Genomic DNA, 20,314 nt, shown 5'->3' with positions numbered 1-20,314 from the left:
CTAGGTTTAATAACTGAGAGTGATGTGAGGGGATTGAGTTGGTAAGCGAAGAAATGAGTGCATTTGGGGTCATAGAAAGGTGCTTCTACATATAGTTTTGTCCTTACAGCAGTAAACGAATAGGGAGCTATAGCTAGTTTGGTGGACTTCTGCTGACTTTGTGGCTTTGAAGTTTAGATTTTGCTGTTCCCTATTGGCACTTGTCATTGTGTTAGAAACAGCACTCTTTGGATCTAGGGGCAGACAGCAGGTACTGTTGTAACACAGATCATGAATAGGGGTGCTCCACTTTACCAGGTGTGATCATGCAAGGCATCTGTTTTACTGAAAAATGTGTGGACTTTGTTTTCTGCTACACACTTAAGATTGGCAGTTACTGTAACCACAGAACCTAAATTTCATATCCGTATTACTTATTTATTTTACTTTATATAGCTGCTAAGTGAAGCATGCCATTTCACTCTTCTTTTTGTAGGTGTATGACATCAGTGAGCCACTCTTGGCTGTAGACAGGATCTGCCTTACTGTGGACAAAGGAGAGTGCTTTGGCTTACTTGGCTTTAATGGAGCTGGGAAGACCACCACATTCAAGATGCTAACTGGTGATGAGACTGTAACAGCAGGTGATGCCTTTGTGGATGGTTACAGCATTCTCAGCTATATTAAAAAGGTAAGTTATGAACAGGTTTATGAAACTAAAAGCTACCTTGTATTAGTACTTGAACAGTCTTCCCAAGGAAGTTTAACCTTTAGAACAAGCTTCAGATTTGGCTCTGTTTTCTGCTGCCTGACTCCGTGTTACACCTCCCTTACTAACCTTCTAAAAACTGAGCAATCTCAAAATGAGAAATTGTACTTGATGATAGGCTGCATATTCTTCTCTCATTCCCTATCTGTGACGCCTGATGGATCCTCTGCCTTAGGTGGTAATTCCAAACAACACAGATCTTTAGGTGCTGTGGGAGCAGTCTAAGCAACTGATGGTGAACTGGAGAAGTACTGTGGGGACCAAAAAAGAAGTGTGTCTCTGTATAAAGGTGTGTGTGTGTGTGTCAATCTATATAGTGTGTGTAAAAAAAAAAAAAAAAAAAATATATATATATATATAGATATATATACATACACACACACACACACACACACACACACACACACACACATGTATATGTATTCACAGAGAAAGAGATGCATACGTGTGTGTGTACTTAATGTCTAAAACACATTGTTGACCTTGATCCTCAGAACATTGACACAAAAGATAAAACACTGACATCGACACCATTTTCAAATCTATGCTTCTATTCAATAATCTTCAAACTTAAAGAAAATGTTTTGTTTCTTAATGTTTCTGCAGGGTGGCAAGCCCAGCTGCAATCCCCGTAAGGGAGGATGTGCCCACCCCCTCCTGCTACTTATGTACACCAACTCCAAGGTTGCACAGAAGAGAAGAAAAAGGAAAACTACCTAAAACGGTTGCATGCTTTCCATCACACCTCCTTTCTGTAAAAGCACATTACGCAATCTTTGTTCCACAGCATACAAGCATCAACATGTCCCACATACCCTTTGTAGTGTACAAAGGATTCATTTAAAACTGCCGTGTCCTACATTCGCACTGTACTTTTTCCTAACAATACTGGTATTTCAAACAGCTGGCAGTGCACAGCAACAACATAACTGTGCATAACTGACAAGTTTGATTCTGTGATCAAAGTTACCTTTGACTAAGAAAAATAAGTAGGTACAAATAATTGAAAGTAAATTTGACTGAAATCCATTTTATTGAAAACCATTCTGAACACAAAAAGATCTTTTGCACTGGGGCAAGCCCTTCTGCATCCCCTTAATCATATATTCTAACCTCACAATCACACACCTGTGAAGAAAAAAGGAAACACAATTCAAAGTGAATCAGTGCTGGCGGACAAACACAAATATCTACAAATCTAGGAGTTCAACCTGATGATGGTCATTACCACTCTAACAACTCCCATGATCAAAACAACACTGTAAATACCTTCCCTGGACTGTATGTTTTTGACAAAATGGCATTTCAAGTCAAATGGCTTTTCAATGAAATGTACTTTGTCTTATTTTTCTACACCACATGCAATTCAGTCGAAAGTACCTTTGGTCAAATGTCAAGTAACTACATGAAAAATGTACATATATGTGTGTGTGAATGTTTATATATATATATATATATATATATGTTTTTTTTTTAGAGGGAGAGAGACACATGTACACACATTTCAAGTGACTTTAAAACAGGAATTATAGTTGTAAATTGATTCTCATTTCTCCACGTGTTTTGGGTTTCTAATACCATGACTGGAATGGACCCCATTCCTAAGTCAAAGTACGATTAAAGTTCATGAAATTAGCATTGTTTCACTCTTTTTGTTAGCCAAAAGTGCTCTTCGCAGCACTCGCAATGTATCCAGTAATGACTCTTCCTGCAATTCGTATGGTGTTACATGAATTGGTAACGTATCTAAATATGACTGTAAATTCTTTTTTGTAAGACCAGTTGCTCCTACTACTGTTGGAACTGTCTGGGTATCTTTCTTCCACATGGCTCTCGTTTTTGCCCGCAGATCGAGATATTTTATGAATTTGTGTCTCTCTGTACACAAGACACTGTAGTCACTAGGTGTGGCGATTTCAATGATCAATGCTACTTTTGTCTTCTTTTCTTGAACCACTATATCCAGTTTTCTAGCATCTATCTTTTAGACTGTTGGTATTGGGTGATCCCATGTGATGTAAACTTCATCATTTTCTATGATTCTCTGTGGCTCATGTTTCCAGTGCTTTTCAGCCACTTCGATAGCATAATGTTTATGCAATCGCCAGTGTAACAATCTCGCCACATTATTATGCCTTTCAGTATACACTCCCTCTGCCATAAGAGAGTCGCAACCAGCAATAAGGTGTGTGACTGTTTCCAATTCGGTTCCAAAAAACCTACATATATCTGTTTCTCCCACATGTTCAGTAGACCTAGTAAACCGTGTATGTAGCCCACTGTCTTGGGCTGCCAATATTAACCTTTCATTTCTTGATGTAAATTCACCTCTCCTTAACCATTCCTGCGTTCGTTCTTGATCAACATGAGGCTCTTCTAGAAGTTTTCTATACTTGCAACTATATTTATGTTTTTTCCACATTTCTTGCCTTCTCATCTGATCCTTCACCTTATAGTCTTTCTTTTGTTTTTTAGCACATTCTGTTTCTGCCTGATTTTTATCCACTACTGGTTTGATTTCTATTCCTGCTTGACATCGATATGCTTATGCTAAATTAAGCAGAGATGTCATCTTAGATTTATTCTCCTCGTGTTTCAAAACTTTCAACACATTTGGATCTTCTGAGGTCAGTAGATATGTGTGGACTCCCACGATTGCAGATCTATACATGTAGTCAATTTCAAGGAGGCCCATCCTTACTTCAGAACTGGGAATATATAATCTTGGTATGCACTGATTTTTATAAATCATTTGGTGAGCATGGAGCATTCTTCTTGTTTTAATATCCAATCTATCCAACACTTTTTGGGGCCAGCCAATCACTCCAAAACTATAAGTTAGGACAGGAAGAACAAATTGATTTATAGCTTGGATCTTGTTCCTAGGTGTCAATGCTGTTTCAGGCTTAATTTAAGTCTTCTAAAGTACTCCTTACTAAGCTTTATTCGCATTTGTTCATGTTTTATTGCTGATCCTTCATCAATTCCCAAGTATTTATACACTCCCTCTTACTCAAGTTCTTTTATATCACATTCTTGCCCCAAATTTTCTGGTGCTGCAATTTTCTTTTTTTAGAGGTTACTTTTGCACATTTGTCAAGACAAAAATGACATTCCAATATCATCTGAGAAAGTTTTGACAACCTGTAACTGTGCTTTCAATTCCTCATCTGATGAGCTGTACAATTTTAAATCATCGACAAAGAGAAAATGAGAAGTCATTATACTTTGTTGCTTCCTAGAAGGCAAATTATAGCCATGACCTAAGCTATTAAGTAAACAGCTTAATGGATTAATGGCAAGGCAAAATAGCAACGGTGACAGGAAGTCAACCTGGAATATCCTCCTTTGGATTTTTATCCCTGGGATAATAATCTGTCCTTTATCATGGTTAAATTGCAAAGTGGTCTGCCATTGTTTCATGGTTACTGTAATGTAATCAATCAGTGTAGGATGTACCTTATACATTTTTAAGCACTCTTTTATCCATGAATGTGGGATACTATCAAATGCTTTTTTATAGTCAATACATGCCATATTCTTCCCTTTCTTACAGTTCTCTACTATAACAACAAATGATCCTTTTTTTTCCATATGACTTTCTTTTATTGCCCTTTTGTTCTACTGCCATAATTGAGTTTTCTTTTAAATGACTATAAACTCTGTCTGCGTCAATCCCCGTGTATAGTTTATATGCCGTCGGAAGACAAGTTATTGATCTAATTTTTAGGGTAGCTTGCAGGTTCACTGTTAAGTAAGAGCATTATTTTTCCTGTTGTTAACCAGTGCGGTGTTTGTTTGGGGTGTGCATATAAATAGTTCTTACTCATGGCTAGAATCCTAATGTAAAGAAGTTAATACTTTAAGTCAAAAGTTAGGTACTGCATCTGGGCCTGGGGTTTTCCAATTAGAGGCTTTTCTCAACTTTGTTTCAATCTCATTTCATATCCTGTACCTTTAAACTTCTTATTCTTTCTTTTACTTCTATCCATTTAGCATCTTTGTTATGTTCCACAGGATCTTCATAGATACTTCTCCAAAATGTATCTACTTCCTCTTTTTTGGCGGTCTATCAATTCCTTTTACCTTATTTCCCAATTCTCTATAAAACTTGTTTGGGTCCTCAGTAAATTGCTTAATGTTAAGTTGTCAATCTCGCCTTCATTCTTGCTGGATGGGTTCGGAGCCGATCCTCGGCTCTGACTCGGCACTTGCTTTAGCTTAGGAACTCCTTTTACCAGCTCGAGGCAACCCTATATCCCATGATGCAAGGCGGAACTACCTCAGATCTCGTTTGCCGCTTAGCGAAAGAGGTCTCCTTTACCAGCAGAGGTAAGTGAATTTCTTGTCAAAGAAAGAGAAGCTTAGTTAGGGTTTTTATTTTCACCTTTTTAGTCATAGTATAGTCTGTAGTGAATACAGCCCACCCTATTCCCTTGTTTTTCAAACTTTTATAACTCCTTTTTAAACCTTAGTGTAAAAGTTTTAGTTAGGCCTTAAACCCCAGTTGTTAATCCCTACCTGTGTGTTGTGTGTAGGGGATTAATTTTGTGTGTTTGTTGGGGTTTGTCTGTGTTTCTTCCACCTAGGATATGTCTAGGGAAGGCAAGGTCTCAGGCTTCAAGAAGTGTGACTCGTGCTGTCAGAAAATGTCTGACAGACGGTCACACTTCTTGTGTTTATTGCCTGGGGCCTTTGCACCTGCAGGACTCCTGTGCTTTGTGTCACTCCTTTAGCCAGAGAGTCCTGCAGGAAAGGAGGAATAAACTTATCCTCCATGGCTTACTTAAGCCAGAAGGTTCTCCCTCTAAGGCAGGGTCTGGGAAACCTTCTAAGCCACCGAAGGCTCAGGCTTCAGTTTCCAAGCCTCCTCCGGTGGCTCCGGCTGGAACCGATGTATCTGCCTCCAAAGTAGTGGGTTCGGTGCCGGCTGGTTCCGATACCTTATCTACTGTAGCCTTGTCGGCTCCGGCTGGAGCCGACACTTTATCCAGCATCGGAGCCGAGAAACCTTCGGCTCCATCTGGAGTTCAGGGGATTTCGGCTCCGATGGCTCCGTCCCGAAAGAGATCTCGGTCCCCTTCGTTACTGAGTATCCACTCGGCTCCGGGGTCTCCTCTTTTGTCGGAGCGGAGCCATCGGAGCCGATCTTCGAGATCTTCCAGGCTGTCTGACCATGACTTGGAGAGGGTGGTAAGCAGGCTGTTGAAGTCTCAGGCACTGGCCCAAATGCTCCATAGCCCGTCTCAACAGACTTCGGCTATAGCCTCACCCCTTGAACTTCCTCCTCCGACTCCACATCGGAGTTCGGAGCCGGAGCTTCTCGGGACAGCGACTGTTTCGGTGCCGGAGCCGATACATCCTTCGGCTCCGTCATCCTCGGCTCCGATCTCCTCCTTGAGACCTTCCTTGGAGGGATCCGGTCGTCGGGTTTCCCTTGTCGGCTCCGAGGGGGCTAGTGGCATCGGACCCTTGTCCGACCCCGCTCTCCCTCTCCGGGCTTCGGCTTTGGTAAGCTCGGCGCCGACATCGGCCTCGGAGCCTTCCCTCTCAGTGGAGCCGGGCATTCCTGTTTCCTCAGAGCGGGGATATTCCGGCCTCCCGGGGAGGGGAGCCTTTGAGGTGATGAGGAGTGTCCTGGCCTCTGAGCCTGGTCAACGGTCCATCCCTCTAGCTCCTCCCTCATCAGTGCCTGCAGACGCCTCTTGCCAGCCTCTTGCTCTCAGGCCCAGGGATCCATCGCCCCAGGTTTCCCCATTGGGAATTTCCTCCTCTTCCGAGGTTTCTCCTGATCCTGCAGGGGAACCCCCTCGGAAGAGGACGTGTAAGAGGAAACACACAGACTCCCCTGAGTCTATTACATCTGATACCGACTTAGATGAGTCGGAGGGTTCCCCACGATCCCCCTCTGAGGATGTCTCCTTTTCAGACATCCTTGAGCTCCTCAAACAGAGGGGGAATTGGCCCTCCATTGATCCCTCCGAGGATGAGTCGGTATACCTGGAGGCTTTTGGATCCCAACCCTCCACCTCCTGGGTGTCTCCGCCTTTCGACCCACTGATGCAGGTAGTGGCTCGGAAGGCGTGGGCGGCTCCAGATTCTGTGGAACCTGTCCCCAGGAAACCATCCAAATTCATCACGGCCCCTTCGGACAAACAGTTCCTTTCCAAGGGTGCCTCTGTGGATGCTATGGTGGTGGCGGCCACTAAGAAGGAACTGGCGGATCCTTCAGTACCTGTCCATCCTCCTAACAAGGATTCTAGGACCATGGACAGGTATGGAAAGCGGATGTTTTCTTCAGCGACCTTTGCTATGCGTTCGCTGAATTATCTTTGTCACTTCACCAGACTTCAACGAGATGTTCTCAAGGAACTGGGTGAAGTAGTCCAGGATCCTTCTGCTGCTGGGGCTCAGGAAAAGATTGCCTCGCAGCTTGCAATCCAGAATTCCATATCTAACTCCTCCATGCGGCTCATATCCTATGCGGCCGATGGAGCGAGCAGGGCCGCAGGCACAGGAGTTGCTCTTAGACGCCAAGCCTGGATGCGGCTTTGTAATTTTGCGGACCCCTTTAAGGCGTCCTTCACTAATACCCCCTTTGATGGTTCGGCTTTGTTCGGACCTCAGGTGAAGGATACCTTGACCAGGTGTGAGCAGGACGGTAAAACTCTTTCTGCCGTTGGAGTCCAGTTTTCCACTCCTTCTAGACCATACCCCAAGGGTCAGAAGGGGGGGAAGATGTGGTTCCGTAAAGCCCAAGGAGCTACACCGGACACACGTGGTCAGTTTACCCCCAGAGCAGAGGGGGTAACAATAATAGATGCCGCCCTAGAGGCAGGGGGGGTCCTCAGAACCAGGGCAACAGGGAGTCTCTTCCTGAGAAGCCCTTTCAGCACCCCTGAGGTGTTGCCCGACTGTCCACCCTTGGCAGTCGGGGGAAGGATTTCGCTGTACCCAGTAGCCTGGCAATCCCTATCTCAAGAGATGTGGGTACAGTCGATCATATCCGAGGGTTACAAAATCCCCTTCGAAAGGTTTCCCGTACCTCTACAATCCCTTCCAGACATCTCACCCGGTCAAAGGGATTTGGCAGAACAGGAGGTTTCAAAGCTCCTAGAAAAAAGAGCCGTCCAGACTGTGCCGGCAGACCAGGTAGGATCCGGCGTCTACTCGAGATTCTTTTTGGTCCCCAAAAGGACGGGAGATTGGAGACCAATATTAGACCTGAGCAATCTAAACAGATTTGTCAAGAAGGCAAGATTCCGGATGGTCACGCTTCAGTCCATTCTGCCCTTTCTGGGCAAGGACAACTGGATGTGCTCTATAGACCTTCAGGATGCGTACTATCACATAAAGATTCACAGACGCTCCAGAAGGTTTCTCCGCTTTCGGCTAGGGACCAGTCATTACCAATTCAGAGCACTGCCCTTTGGCCTCACTTCAGCCCCCAGAGTGTTTACCAAATGCATGGCAGTGGTCACAGCTCATCTGAGACGTCAAGGATTCCAGGTGTTTCCCTATTTGGACGACTGGCTCCTCTCCGCCACCACCAAGTGTCAGCTTCTTCAGTCCAGAGACTACACTCTACAGCTTTGCAGGAGTTTGGGAATTTCAGTAAATTTCGAAAAATCTTCTCTGCTGCCTTGCCAATCTATCACCTTTATAGGCGCAGAATTAAACACAGTCAAAATGTTAGCCAGACTAACAGATCAAAGAATTCTGGACATCCAAAATTGCTCGGCTTCTATTGCAAAGCAACAAGATCAAAGCCAGATTTATAATGAAGGTTCTAGGTCTTATGGCTGCGGCCATTGTTCTTCTACCACTGGCTCGCTTCCACATGCGTCCTCTGCAGTGGATGCTATTCACGCAGTGGTCGTACCACAGTCTCCCGATGAGGCACGAAGTCTTGGTCACACAGTCGTGCAGAGCTCATCTGAACTGGTGGATATCTTCCCCTCTTCTTCATCAGGGCCGACCCTTTATTCCCCCTCCTCCAGTTGCCACAGTCACTACGGATGCCTCTCTGATCGGGTGGGGGGGCATTATCAGGGCAGGATGGTCCACGGGACGTGGCAACCCATAGAATACCATCTGCACATAAATGTCCTGGAGATGAGAGCAGTGCTTTTAACGTTGCAAGCCCTCAACGACTTTCTTCCCACAGGGACTATTGCAGTACAAACGGACAACATGTCCGTGGTCTGGTACATCAACAAACAGGGCGGGACCAGGTCCTATCCGTTATGTCGAGAAGCTCTCAGACTTTGGCAATGGGCGATCTCTTCTCAGCGGTTTCTGATAGCAACGCACATCCCCGGCAGGTCCAACCTATTAGCGGACAGGCTGAGCAGATCCATTCTGATGCCTCATGAGTGGTCTCTCAATCAATCTGTAGTGGATCAGATTTTTCTGAAGTGGGGCACTCCTTGTTGTGATCTTTTTGCTACTCCTCAAAACAACAAGTGCCCCGATTTTTTCACTCTTTCCCCTTCCAGGCCAACCCCTGAGAGACTCTCTAACCCAGGATTGGTCCCGGGGACTTCTGTACGCTTTTCCTCCTTTTCCCTTGATTCCACAAGTCATTCAGAAAGCCACCATTTTGAGAGCCAAGTTGATCCTCATTGCCCCATATTGGCCTCGACAAATTTGGTTTCCGTCTCTGCATCGTCACCTTCTGGTGTAGCCCTGGCATCTGGACCCAGTTCCGGATCTCTTGATCCACCAGTCGGGTCAGCAGCACCGGGCCATTCATTCTCTCAACCTCACTGCTTGGTTGCTCCACTTCCTACCCTAGCCAGGCTACCGATGATTTCGGACTCAGTCAGAGACATTTTAGTGTCTTCTTTGAAGTCGTCCACTAGGACTGTTTATGTTAGCAAGTGGCGACGTTTTTCTATTTGGGCAAATTCCAGAAATATTGATCCCTTTACTGCTCCTGTACATTCGGTTTTAGATTTCCTGGCGGAGGATTTTCATTCAGGATCCTCGTCATCTACAGTCAAAGTACAACTGGCTGCTATTTCCAAGTATCATGTTGGCTTGCATGACAATAACATTATGTCTCATAGGTTATGCAAGGCCTTTCTGAGAGGAGTTTTTCTCCTAAAACCACCTATAAAGCATCCTCCTCCGCAATGGGATCTAAACTTAATGTTGGCATCCTTGATACTACCTCCCTTGAACCGTCTGCTTCATGTTCTTTGAAGTTATTGACCTGGAAAACTATATTTTTACTGGCTGTCACTTCTGCAAGAAGGGTTTCGAGATTCAAGCTCTCTGCATTCGTTCCCCTTATTTGGTTTTTCATAAGGACAGGGTATCATTAAGAACTAACCCTTCCTTTCTCCCCAAAGTCGTATCTCAAACCAACATTAACCAATCTATAGACCTACCAGTCTTTTTCCCAAACTATTCCGACAGAGCTGAACAGAAACTGCATTTTTGGATGTCCATCGTCAGCTCAGGTACTATTTGCATAGAACTAAACAATTCAGAAAATCGGACCAATTATTTGTCTCCTATGCAGAAAACAGGATAGGTCTTCCAGTATCTAAAGTGACCTTATCCAGATGGTTGACTTCCACTATTTCCTATGTGTACTCTCTCAGAGGCAAGCAGCTATCTTCTAAGCCAAAAGCACACTCAACCAGGAGTCTATCCACTTCTGCAGCTTTTCAGGATAGACTACCCATTGATACCATTTGTGCAGCAGCTACTTGGGCTCGCCCATACCTTTGTCTCTCATTACAAGTTGGACTTGGCCTCCAGAGATAGGGCCAGTTTTGGTTCCACAGTTCTCAAGAGTCTGTTCCATTGAGCCACCCGGGATACAGGTGCTAGGGACGCGGTCCCATCCAGCAAGAATGAAGGCGAGATTGACAACTTAACATTTAGAAGTTATGTACCTACCATAACGTTCCATGTTAGTTGTCTTCTCTCGCCTTCTTTCTTGCGTCCCTCCCTCCTTCCCCCTGGCCTGGACAGATCTTGAAGAGTTCCTATTAGGTTGTTTCCTCCGGATCCTTCATATGAGGACTTCTATTAGGAACTTGTGTTCCTAATTATGTTAGGATAGTCTTTAGCAGGGTAGGTTAGCTACCAAACGAGATCTGAGGTAGTTCCGCCTTGCATCATGGGATATAGGGTTGCCTCGAGCTGGTAAAAGGAGTTCCTAAGCTAAAGCAAGTGCCGAGTCGGAGCCGAGGATTGGCTCCAAACCCATCCAGCAAGAAAGAAGGCGAGAGAAGACAACTAACATGGAACGTTATGGTAGGTACATAACTTCTAATTTTGTGCTTTTCCCTTATATTTATCTTCGTGTCTTCCAAGTCTTTCTGCCTGTTTTTAAATTTTTAGTTTATCTCCAGTAGAACATAATAGATCGTGGTCTATTCTAGTACTGCACATTGCTTTTATCACATCTATCTTTCTTAATATTTTTGTTGATCTGTTCCCTCTTCTGTAATCTTCTAACAATGACACTTTTTGTCTTAGCTGCTTTATAGTTTTCTCTATTTGATATTTCCATGATGGTATTCACTTTCTTGTCTTTTTTCCCTCGCTACCCTGTGTTCCTGTGGTAGAACTTCCATCAGTTTTTAATTTTGCAGCAAAGTAATATATTCTGTTAATTTCTGTTATATCGCATGGATCTCTATGGACAGTCCTAATTACTGTGTTCATTTGTTTTATCAAGCTTCTGACTTTTGGGGTTTTATTAACCTTCTGCAGTCTATTTCTCTCATTGATCTTGATATATCTGTCTTTGTCTATTAAATCAAGCAACTCTTCTCTTAACTCCTTTTCTTCCATACTGAGGGCACATCCCTTGTTTTCCATTTCCTGCGGGGATTCTATATAGTTCTATAGCATCTTCCTGTGGCACGTTCTCTTTAATTTCATCCTGTGCCATCTGTTGTTTTGTCATATGGAAACTCACTGGCCTATCACTCCTCAACATTGTCTGCATCAGAGTTTCCTGTTCCTTTCCTTCCTGTCTAGCTTCAAGTGAACTTTTATACTGGTTTCCTGTGGAAGGCTCCAAAATATCTTGATATGGCACCTGACCTGTTGCTTTCTGTTCCACTTGTTTCTCCTTAATTTGGATATCCATTGCTCTATCCTTTTGTGGTGCTTTCTGCATTTGATTTTCTACACTGAATCCTTCTCTTTGCAGCTGTTCCATTACCTCAATTTCTATTTCTTTGACTTCTCTATTACTAATCTCTTTCTCTACTTTTCCTCTTAGTCTTCTTATTTTTTGTATTGTAAAGTTTTCCATATCCGGATTCCTTTGCCTATATTTTTCTTCAGATATCTTTGGTGCTGCTCTTTTTGTATTAGTTAGTTTTGCTTTCTTCTTTGCATAAATATTACACCATATTAAATCTCTTTTCCTTTCCCATGTCCATATTTCTTCTTCACACTTCTTTTGATGATCTTGCTTTTCCTTTATCTGGGGACCGACTCCATCATGCTGTGATGTAGTCTGTTTTAGGCCTTCTACATTAAATCATTCACTTCGCAGGCACTCCGTAACTCCAACTTCTATTTCTTTAACTTCTACTTTACTGTTCATCTTTTCTACATTAAATCTTTGTGCTTTTAGTCTTTTTATTGTGAAATTTCTTTGTGCTTTTAGTCTTTTTATTGTGAAATTTTCCATATCTGGATGCCTTTGCCTGTATTTTCTACGAATATCTTTGAAACTGCCATCTGCATGTTAGTTAACTTGGCTTTCTCCTTTGCCATAAATATTGCGCCATCAAATCTCTCTTTCTTTCCCATGTCCATATTTCTTTTTTGTATTTTTCAAATACATCTAGGTTTTGTTGTTTATATTTTCTCACTTTCTCAGACGCTTCTTTTTCCAAAGAGATCAAAGTTTCTTGATCTATATACTGTTTTTCAAAAATTTGTTGTATTCATGAAAGTAAATTTTTATTTGAAGCTTGTGACAGTTTTTCCTGCGGAAGTATTTTTCTTTCTTCTAATTTCTCTCTTAATCGTTTTATATATCTTGTGCCTGGAAATTCTGGGATTTTTACATAATAGTAACAATACATAATTTATTTCTTATCCTCAATAGTCCACCCTGTCATCTTTATGGCTCTTCTTTGACCAATCAATTTTTGTCGTTTTTGTGGACTACTTCTTCCTTCTACAACAGGGGGGCTATCCTCCCCTGAGCCTGGCCTGGCCCCATTGTAGGATTGTTTCCTTATTTTGAGGATTCTACACTGTCATTTTTTCCAGTCCTGGCACCAGTGCACCTACCAGGATTGGGGACTTTTTTATCCTGGGTCTTGTGCACCCAGCTTTTTTTTATTTTTGATTTACTTCTGTCCATGATATATGCTATATAAATACAGTCTATATATCAGTGTCACCTTGGTGAGATTTTGTGAAAAGCAGGGTCCACCTCAAGAAGGTACTGACCAAGACTTGAGGATAAATTCAATTTTAGCACTATTACACTCCTTTGCTTGCTGACTTTTCATCTCTCCATCCGGACCCCAATGTACTTTCTTATTTTTCTCCACCAGATGCAGCTCAGTCAAAAGTACTTTTAGTCAAATGTCAAGTAACTACATGAAATATATACATATATGTGTGTGTGTGTGAATGTTTATACACACACATATATATATGTCCCCCTGCACCCCCCACACCCCCTGTTTTAATATTCTCACTCTGAGACCGCACTACAGAGAGGAAAACAGAATGTTCCCTTATCCACACCATAGTGCAGTCTCGCAAACAGGCATACTTACGTGAAAGTGTTTCTTCGGTGAAAAGCACCTTTGCACAAGTATGCAAAACCGAAATTGGTTTCGGTGATTTTGTCTTCGGGGATCTGTATGGATCCATATATATATATATATATATATATATATATATATATATATATATATATATATATATATATATATATATGTATATATATATAAGAGGGAGAGAGACACGTACACACATTCAAGTGACTTTACAACAGGAATTATAGTTGCACATTGATTCTAATTTTGTTAGTAGGTGCAAGATCTAGGAGCAGTTGAGAAAGTTCCTCCTTTTGCTCTATTATACAATATGAGGAAGCTTATACTAAGTTGTGGGGGTTTGAAGATAGAGTGGTTTACTTACCTGAAAAAATACTGAATTTGTTCTTTATGTATAATGCAGTCTCTATGTAATTTTGAAATTATTCATGCTGTGATAAAAAGTGGTTTTGATGATACTTTACATACTCGCGTACCTTTTATACCTATATAGTCTGTGTGTCTATATGCAAATATCAGTTTCTATAAGCTTCAGAATTAACATACATGTATTGAAATATCTGTACCCAGCAGACATCAGTCTTCAACCAGAACTTTTCAGTAGTCAGATATCACTAACTCACATTGGTGTAGTATCAAGCCATGGCTATTGGAGTTACAGAGAAACTCTCCTTTGGTTCCCAAGCCAAATAAGCCACTCCATTTAAGTTTGCAGTGGGCATAGTTACTCAGTATTCTTAAAATACTTTACTAATATTCTGCTTCAGACTGTAAGCCCAGTTTAATTTTTGTTTTGGCTGGTCACCCTCACAGTGATGACCAAGTCACCTGTTTTAGCACCCAGATGGCTTATTTGTTTCTCTCAGAGAAGAGAATTTACTGTCCAATTCATTCCCCTAGGAAGCAATAGTTGGGTACGAAGAGTGGTGTCTTCATCAGCTGGGAAGGTGGGGATACTTTGTTTATGCTCCGAACCTCCACACCTGTGGCAGCATTGCGAGCTTCAGTAAGTATACGCACTCGATTGCACATGCCAACATCCTGATAAGTAGTACGGTACAAGCATCACTAGGCCTGTTGCTGCAGGTGGTACCTCTGCACTCCTGCAGGTCTTGCCAATGCTGTAGGCCACTGCTGCCTCCCTCGCCAAAGGTGGGCAAGCTGGCATCATCTGCTTACGTCCACCTAGTAGCCCCTCCTAGTCCCTCTAGTGCCCGTGTGGCTAATTGAACATGGGTTATTGTCATGGCTTTATCTTTTTGCACTGCAGCACTCTGCATAAGCAGTTCTTCTGATTTCTTTGTGCAAAATTAGTGTCCTCTGAGAAAGTCACCAACACTTACTCTTATGGTAATCATTCTTCTCAGGGAAAGTTATATTATATGAAATTAAAATGGTGTTCACTACACCACTTTTACTAGAACATTTTTGTATAGGATAAATAAGAACATTATGGGTTTCACTGAATACAGAAAGTTACTAGATTTTTTTTCTGTTAGTCCTACCTCTCATTCTGCTATTTTGTTTGAAACTGAGTAAATATAAATAAAAGAAGAGTAGGGTTATCTCTACTTAAAAAAAACTGCATTAACTTTATCTGACCAGTACCACTTTGTCAGGCACTAGAGTAAAAGTTCACCTATTGAGTTCTTGAGGTGAAGCATACTTGAATTTCCTTTCTAACAAAGCATACTTTTTTAAAGAATTTCAAAGGAGAAGTAAAAATTAGGATAGCTTAAGTGAGGAAACTCTTAAAGTTATATTAAGACAATCTCTCTATCCATTCCACTTGAGTCATTCCTTGATTCAGCAGCTCTTTCTGGCTCTGAAGACTTTTGCTGTTTCTGTAGCTTCATTCCTCAGTGTTTTGGTGGTGATGTCCTGGGACCCAGTCATTGGTTGTGCAGATAACTGCATAAGAGCAGTATTATACCTTTAGGTTATTGCTGCTCTGACAACAGAGGTGTGGACACCTGTGAGTTAGCCATCAGTCCCCCTGGATGCCAAAAGCTCTGTGCTTATTGAGTATAAGAGAGTAGCACAGGAATGGTTTGACTTATTGGAGAAGGTGGCAAGTAGCTTCAAGGCTTAACCTAAACCATTTATTTCAAGCAAGGTTTGCAGAAAGGCAAAAGAACCAACTCACATCCTCATCACCTGAAGAGGAAAATCATAAATTAACTTTTTAGATAGCATAACTGTTGTGGGTCCGGTACAAAATATAACAGTTATTTATTTTCTGGTTTGTTTCCAAAATATGTCCTTTGGTGATACCTTTAATTTAGTTAAAGCATATTTTAAATGATTCTCCAGTAAGATTTCATCTCTTAAGTGATTTCTAAAGCTACTGAAGCTGAGTCATTACACGTGTCTAGTCTAATAACAATTCACTGATGTTTTTTGACCCATTTATTGAAGTAGGTTAAGAATCAGCTGTGGTGCCACCTGCTCATTAAGAACAATGATTGCTTCTCAAGTACCTTTAAAACCTTAGCTTTCTTGTACAGCAGTTGTTATTGCTTTCATTGTTATGGAAGCAGTTGAATCTCAAAAGCAGTGAAGCATCACCCGTGTACTTGGTAACCCTATCATCAGGTAAAGAAAGTAAGGTATGTGATAGATTTAGAAAGGTTTGCAGCTCAGTCATCCAAAATTTCAGGCCTATTTGTTATCATACCCAGATAGTACAATATTAGCCCGGATGCCTAAAACAAGCCAATGGCCTTTCTGAAAGGTGTCAGATATATCCTTTAGAGAAAACCTTAACTCAGTCAGCTGTCATGGTAGGAGATGCACATGGTCAGATGTAGATACAACATAGTAAATGCCATCTGTCAAGCTACTACTTCTGGTTCTGCCATAAACAGGCTTGCATAAGTTAGTAGTTGGCCTCTCCCCAAAGACATAAAACACCAGACTATTAAAAAGCATCTCTTGATGCTTTCCTCTTTAAAGCCCTAGCTCCAAAATTTCTACAGTGTTTAAAACGAGTAAAAAAATTGAAACATTTAATGAAGTAATCAAACCCATGTAAATAATACAGTAGAAATTACCTCAAAAAACTGGCATTTCCATAAGGAAGCAGACCAGATAGCAGCAACTCCTTCATAGTGGGATAAATTTTTATCTGATGTTGTTTCTTCCATCTCTTCCTCAACAGATGGATCTTTGGATTTGACTTTGCATCTGTCTTTGACCACTCAAGACTTTGGATCGTAATCTCAGGTTCCTCCCCTTACCCATAACTCCTACAAAGCCCAATATTACCTCAGATCTCCTTTGCCATTCCTTTGATAACAGGCACAGTTCTCCTTTACTCGGACATGGGTTAGGTTGTGAGAACTTTTTCCTTGATACATCACTTTCATTCTTGTAGATAAGTATCTTTTGGTACTTTAATCTATTTACTGTAGTTATATCCTTGCCTCCCCTTTCATAGTTGTTTAGATAGATAGTTATTTCACTCTCTTCTTTTCCTCATGCCTTTGGTGCCATCTTTTTTTGGTAAATATCCATATATATATGTATGTATGTATATATGTATATATATATATATATATATATATATATATATATATATATATATATATATATATATATATATATACATACATACATACATACACACACACACACACACACACACACACACATATATATATATATATATATATATATATATATATATATATATATGTATGTATGTATGTATATATATATATATATATATATATATATATATATATATATATATATATTTCTGTATTAAGAATTTCCTAGTATTTAGAATTTGCATTTTTAATGTTTTAAAAAAGGTGTGTGGTCTGCATCCATGGGATACCAAATTAGATCACATGGAATGCTTGTACTGCCTTGGGGCTGCTCAGAGTGCTGCTTGCACTGCCTTTGGCATCTGAGACATTATGGAGAAAGAACAATATTATCCCTAAGGAACTTCTCCTTGCCCCTGCTGGGGAATTGGCCAAGACTTTATTTTTTTATTCTGGAGCTTCCCCTTCTTCCAAAAAGTTCTTAGACAAGTCAAAAGAGGAAAAGCCATGAGGCCTAAAGAAAAGACCAAGAAGCCAAGAAAGCACACTCCTGATCAGTTTTCATCTGTCCTTGCCACTTCATATCTGGAGAAGAAGTCCTGTAAACCTTCATATCTGGTGCTATTCTCTGAGCAAATCCTTATCAGATCAAAAACTTCCCCTCTCCCAGAGCCAGTCTCTCCTTGGCACCAATCTCCATTTCTTCAAGAAAGGATTAGTCACTAGCCATCAAGACCTCCACACACTTCTTCTTCCTTGTGGTCATTCTGGTCAACCAGGTGCCTCTCCAAAGTAGAAGTAGAACGGATGTTGAAATTCTTTAGGACCCAGATTCATTTGGGGGACCTCCTGGCTCTGGCTACTGCTGGAACCAGGAGTTATGTTTCTTCCCTTTGTATTGTTGTAGCTCTTAACGCGTTATCAGATTTAGGAGTTACAGATCTGAACATCTCCCAGAGCTTGTCTGTACTGGATCCTTTCTTCTATTCTGACCTGAATGGCTCCAGTCTCATCAGAGGCAGAAGGATCTACAAGCTGAAGCATTGGTGCTGGATCTGTGGTCACATGTTCAACTGCAAGATTTCAGATCCATGCCTTCCTCTTGGAGCCTTAGCACTGGACAACTTGATGATGGCATCAGCCTCAGAACCAAACAGAATGGAATTCCAGGGTATGTTTGGAGAAGTTGCTTCAGCGCCCACCAGATGAATTTTGGGATTTCCTTCAGCTTTGAAAACAAGGCTGTTGAGAGAGAGTACTCAATCAGATGAGCAGACTTCTTGGTTAGTTCCATCCAATGCACACAAAGAGCACAGTTTGGTCCTGATCCTCCTCATCCAATGCACTTGGGGTAGCTGGGCCTGTCAAGTTTTGAGACATTCCATTTAGGGGGACTCCCAAATCTCTTACCAGTCCTCTTGGAATCATTCCACTGGGAAGGTAATTTGAAAGCCTTCATATAAGGGAAGGCATGGGGTTTTTCCCTAGGTGTCTCACAGAGGACACTACACTTGATGACAGGGAGGGTTCCCAGATTGCCCCTTTGAGGATGTCTCATTCTGGAGAGATTCTCATACTTTTGAGAGAGAAGAGTTGGCGTTCAGAAAGTCTGAGTAACCTTGTATTCTCTTCAGTAAGTGAGCTGGGTCATGGAGTTTCTAAAGTCACTTTATCAAGATGGTTGTCTGCTTGCATTACACATGTATACTAAGAAAAAAGTTTGATCTTGCCTAAACCCATCAAAGCTCACTCTGCTAGATCTGTGGCATTTTTGACAACTTATTGGCTATTGGTCATGTTTGTGCAGCTGTTACTTGGTCATATGTTTACCTTCATATCCCATTATAAACTGGATTTACTGTCTAGAGGCATCATTTGGTTCTGCTGTCCTCCAGAATATCTTTCTATGAAACCACCCAAGGACATTATTAGCTGGTGACTTTTACCTATCAATGGATGGAAGAGACGTCAGATATGAAAGTTATGTTTTTGCCATAATGATAAATCTGTGTCACCTTCCATCCATCCTCAACTCCTCTCCTACCCCATGCCCTTGCCTAATTATGGAATTCATTATTCCTTTATCCTTGTATGACCAGACTAACCCATTCTAAAGGCTCTTTAAGTGCTCTTTTTATATGAGCTCTCATATTACCTTTGGGTTATCTCTTGTAGTAGTATTAAGGAGTTGTTTGTATTCTTTGGGCAAACTCAATCTGAGGTGATGTTGGGCTTTGCAAGGAGTTACGGTTAAGGGTAGGAGGCTGAGCTTAGGATCCAAAGTCTTTATCGGTGGAAGACTGATCTGAAAAATCATCCACTGGGGAAGAATGGAAGCAGACAACAGCATTATGGTAAGTGCGTAATTTTAATTTCTACTCAGTTATGGGATACAAATCCATCATCCAATGGCTTTTGCACCTACACAGACTGTCAAGCAGGATGCAGATTTTCTGTCTTCAGAACACATTATGGGACGATAACAAATCTCTTGGTCATAACATTTGTATCTCTGGGATTCTTCACAGAATTTTTGTAGCAGTCCCTTCCCAGAGCAGAATTGTTCCACACACAGACACACAGACACACAGACACGTTGGCCATGGATATAGACCGCAGAATACAAATATAGATTATTCAGTATATTCTCGTTTCCAAAGAATTAAGTATTCCGGACCTGTCAAAGAAAGGTCCTGACTGTTTAATCTCATTCATTTATTTGAAAAATAACCAAAGCACTGGATAGTTGTCCTGCATTACCTACAGTATATGTGGACTTAGCAAGGGCCTTTGACACTTCCTCTTGCAGGCATTATTTGCAGACTTTTAGATCTGAATATAAATGCTTTCATGTTGTGCAGTGGATAGCTGTCTGTCAAACCCCATGTGTTTTCAGTCATAGGTGACAATTCTGTAAGCAAAAACTTTACCACTGGAGTACCACAAGGCTCAGTGCTGGGCTCTATCTTAATTGGCTTCTATTTTTTGGACTTACGTCTGGCCTGTGATTATCTTTAAGTTTGCAGTTGACTGTAAAAAGTGGGTATTATTTGATCGCCACAGACTCACAATTGCTCCAACATGGGTTAGTCCATGTCACCAATTGATGCAAGACAGTGGTCTCAAATGAAATGTGAAAAAATGTAGCCTACTTCATTTTAGTAAACAGAAAATGTACACATACCATATAGATGAGGCATCCCTCTAGACACTATTGTAATGGCTCTAGGTATCCT

The 20,314-nt window shown here is 41.5% G+C and overlaps 1 protein-coding gene across 1 annotated transcript in view; it reads left to right on the top strand.

The window, feature by feature from the left end:
• ABCA3 (ATP binding cassette subfamily A member 3) overlaps nt 1-20,314 on the top strand; it is a gene marked incomplete in the record, with an annotated part of 1,818,321 nt that overhangs the window by 1,291,981 nt on the left and 506,026 nt on the right. Inside the window, 1 exon segment of the mRNA XM_044089258.1 lies at nt 476-670. Coding sequence (XP_043945193.1) covers nt 476-670 — 195 coding nt within the window.

Source organism: Protopterus annectens, chromosome 12.part0 (genome assembly GCF_019279795.1).
Source record: "Protopterus annectens isolate FY-2018-M chromosome 12.part0, PAN1.0, whole genome shotgun sequence".
NCBI classification, from domain to species: domain Eukaryota; kingdom Metazoa; phylum Chordata; order Ceratodontiformes; family Protopteridae; genus Protopterus; species Protopterus annectens.
The sequence above is the reverse complement of the archived record's forward strand: the minus strand, read 5'-3'. Positions and strand labels throughout refer to the sequence as shown.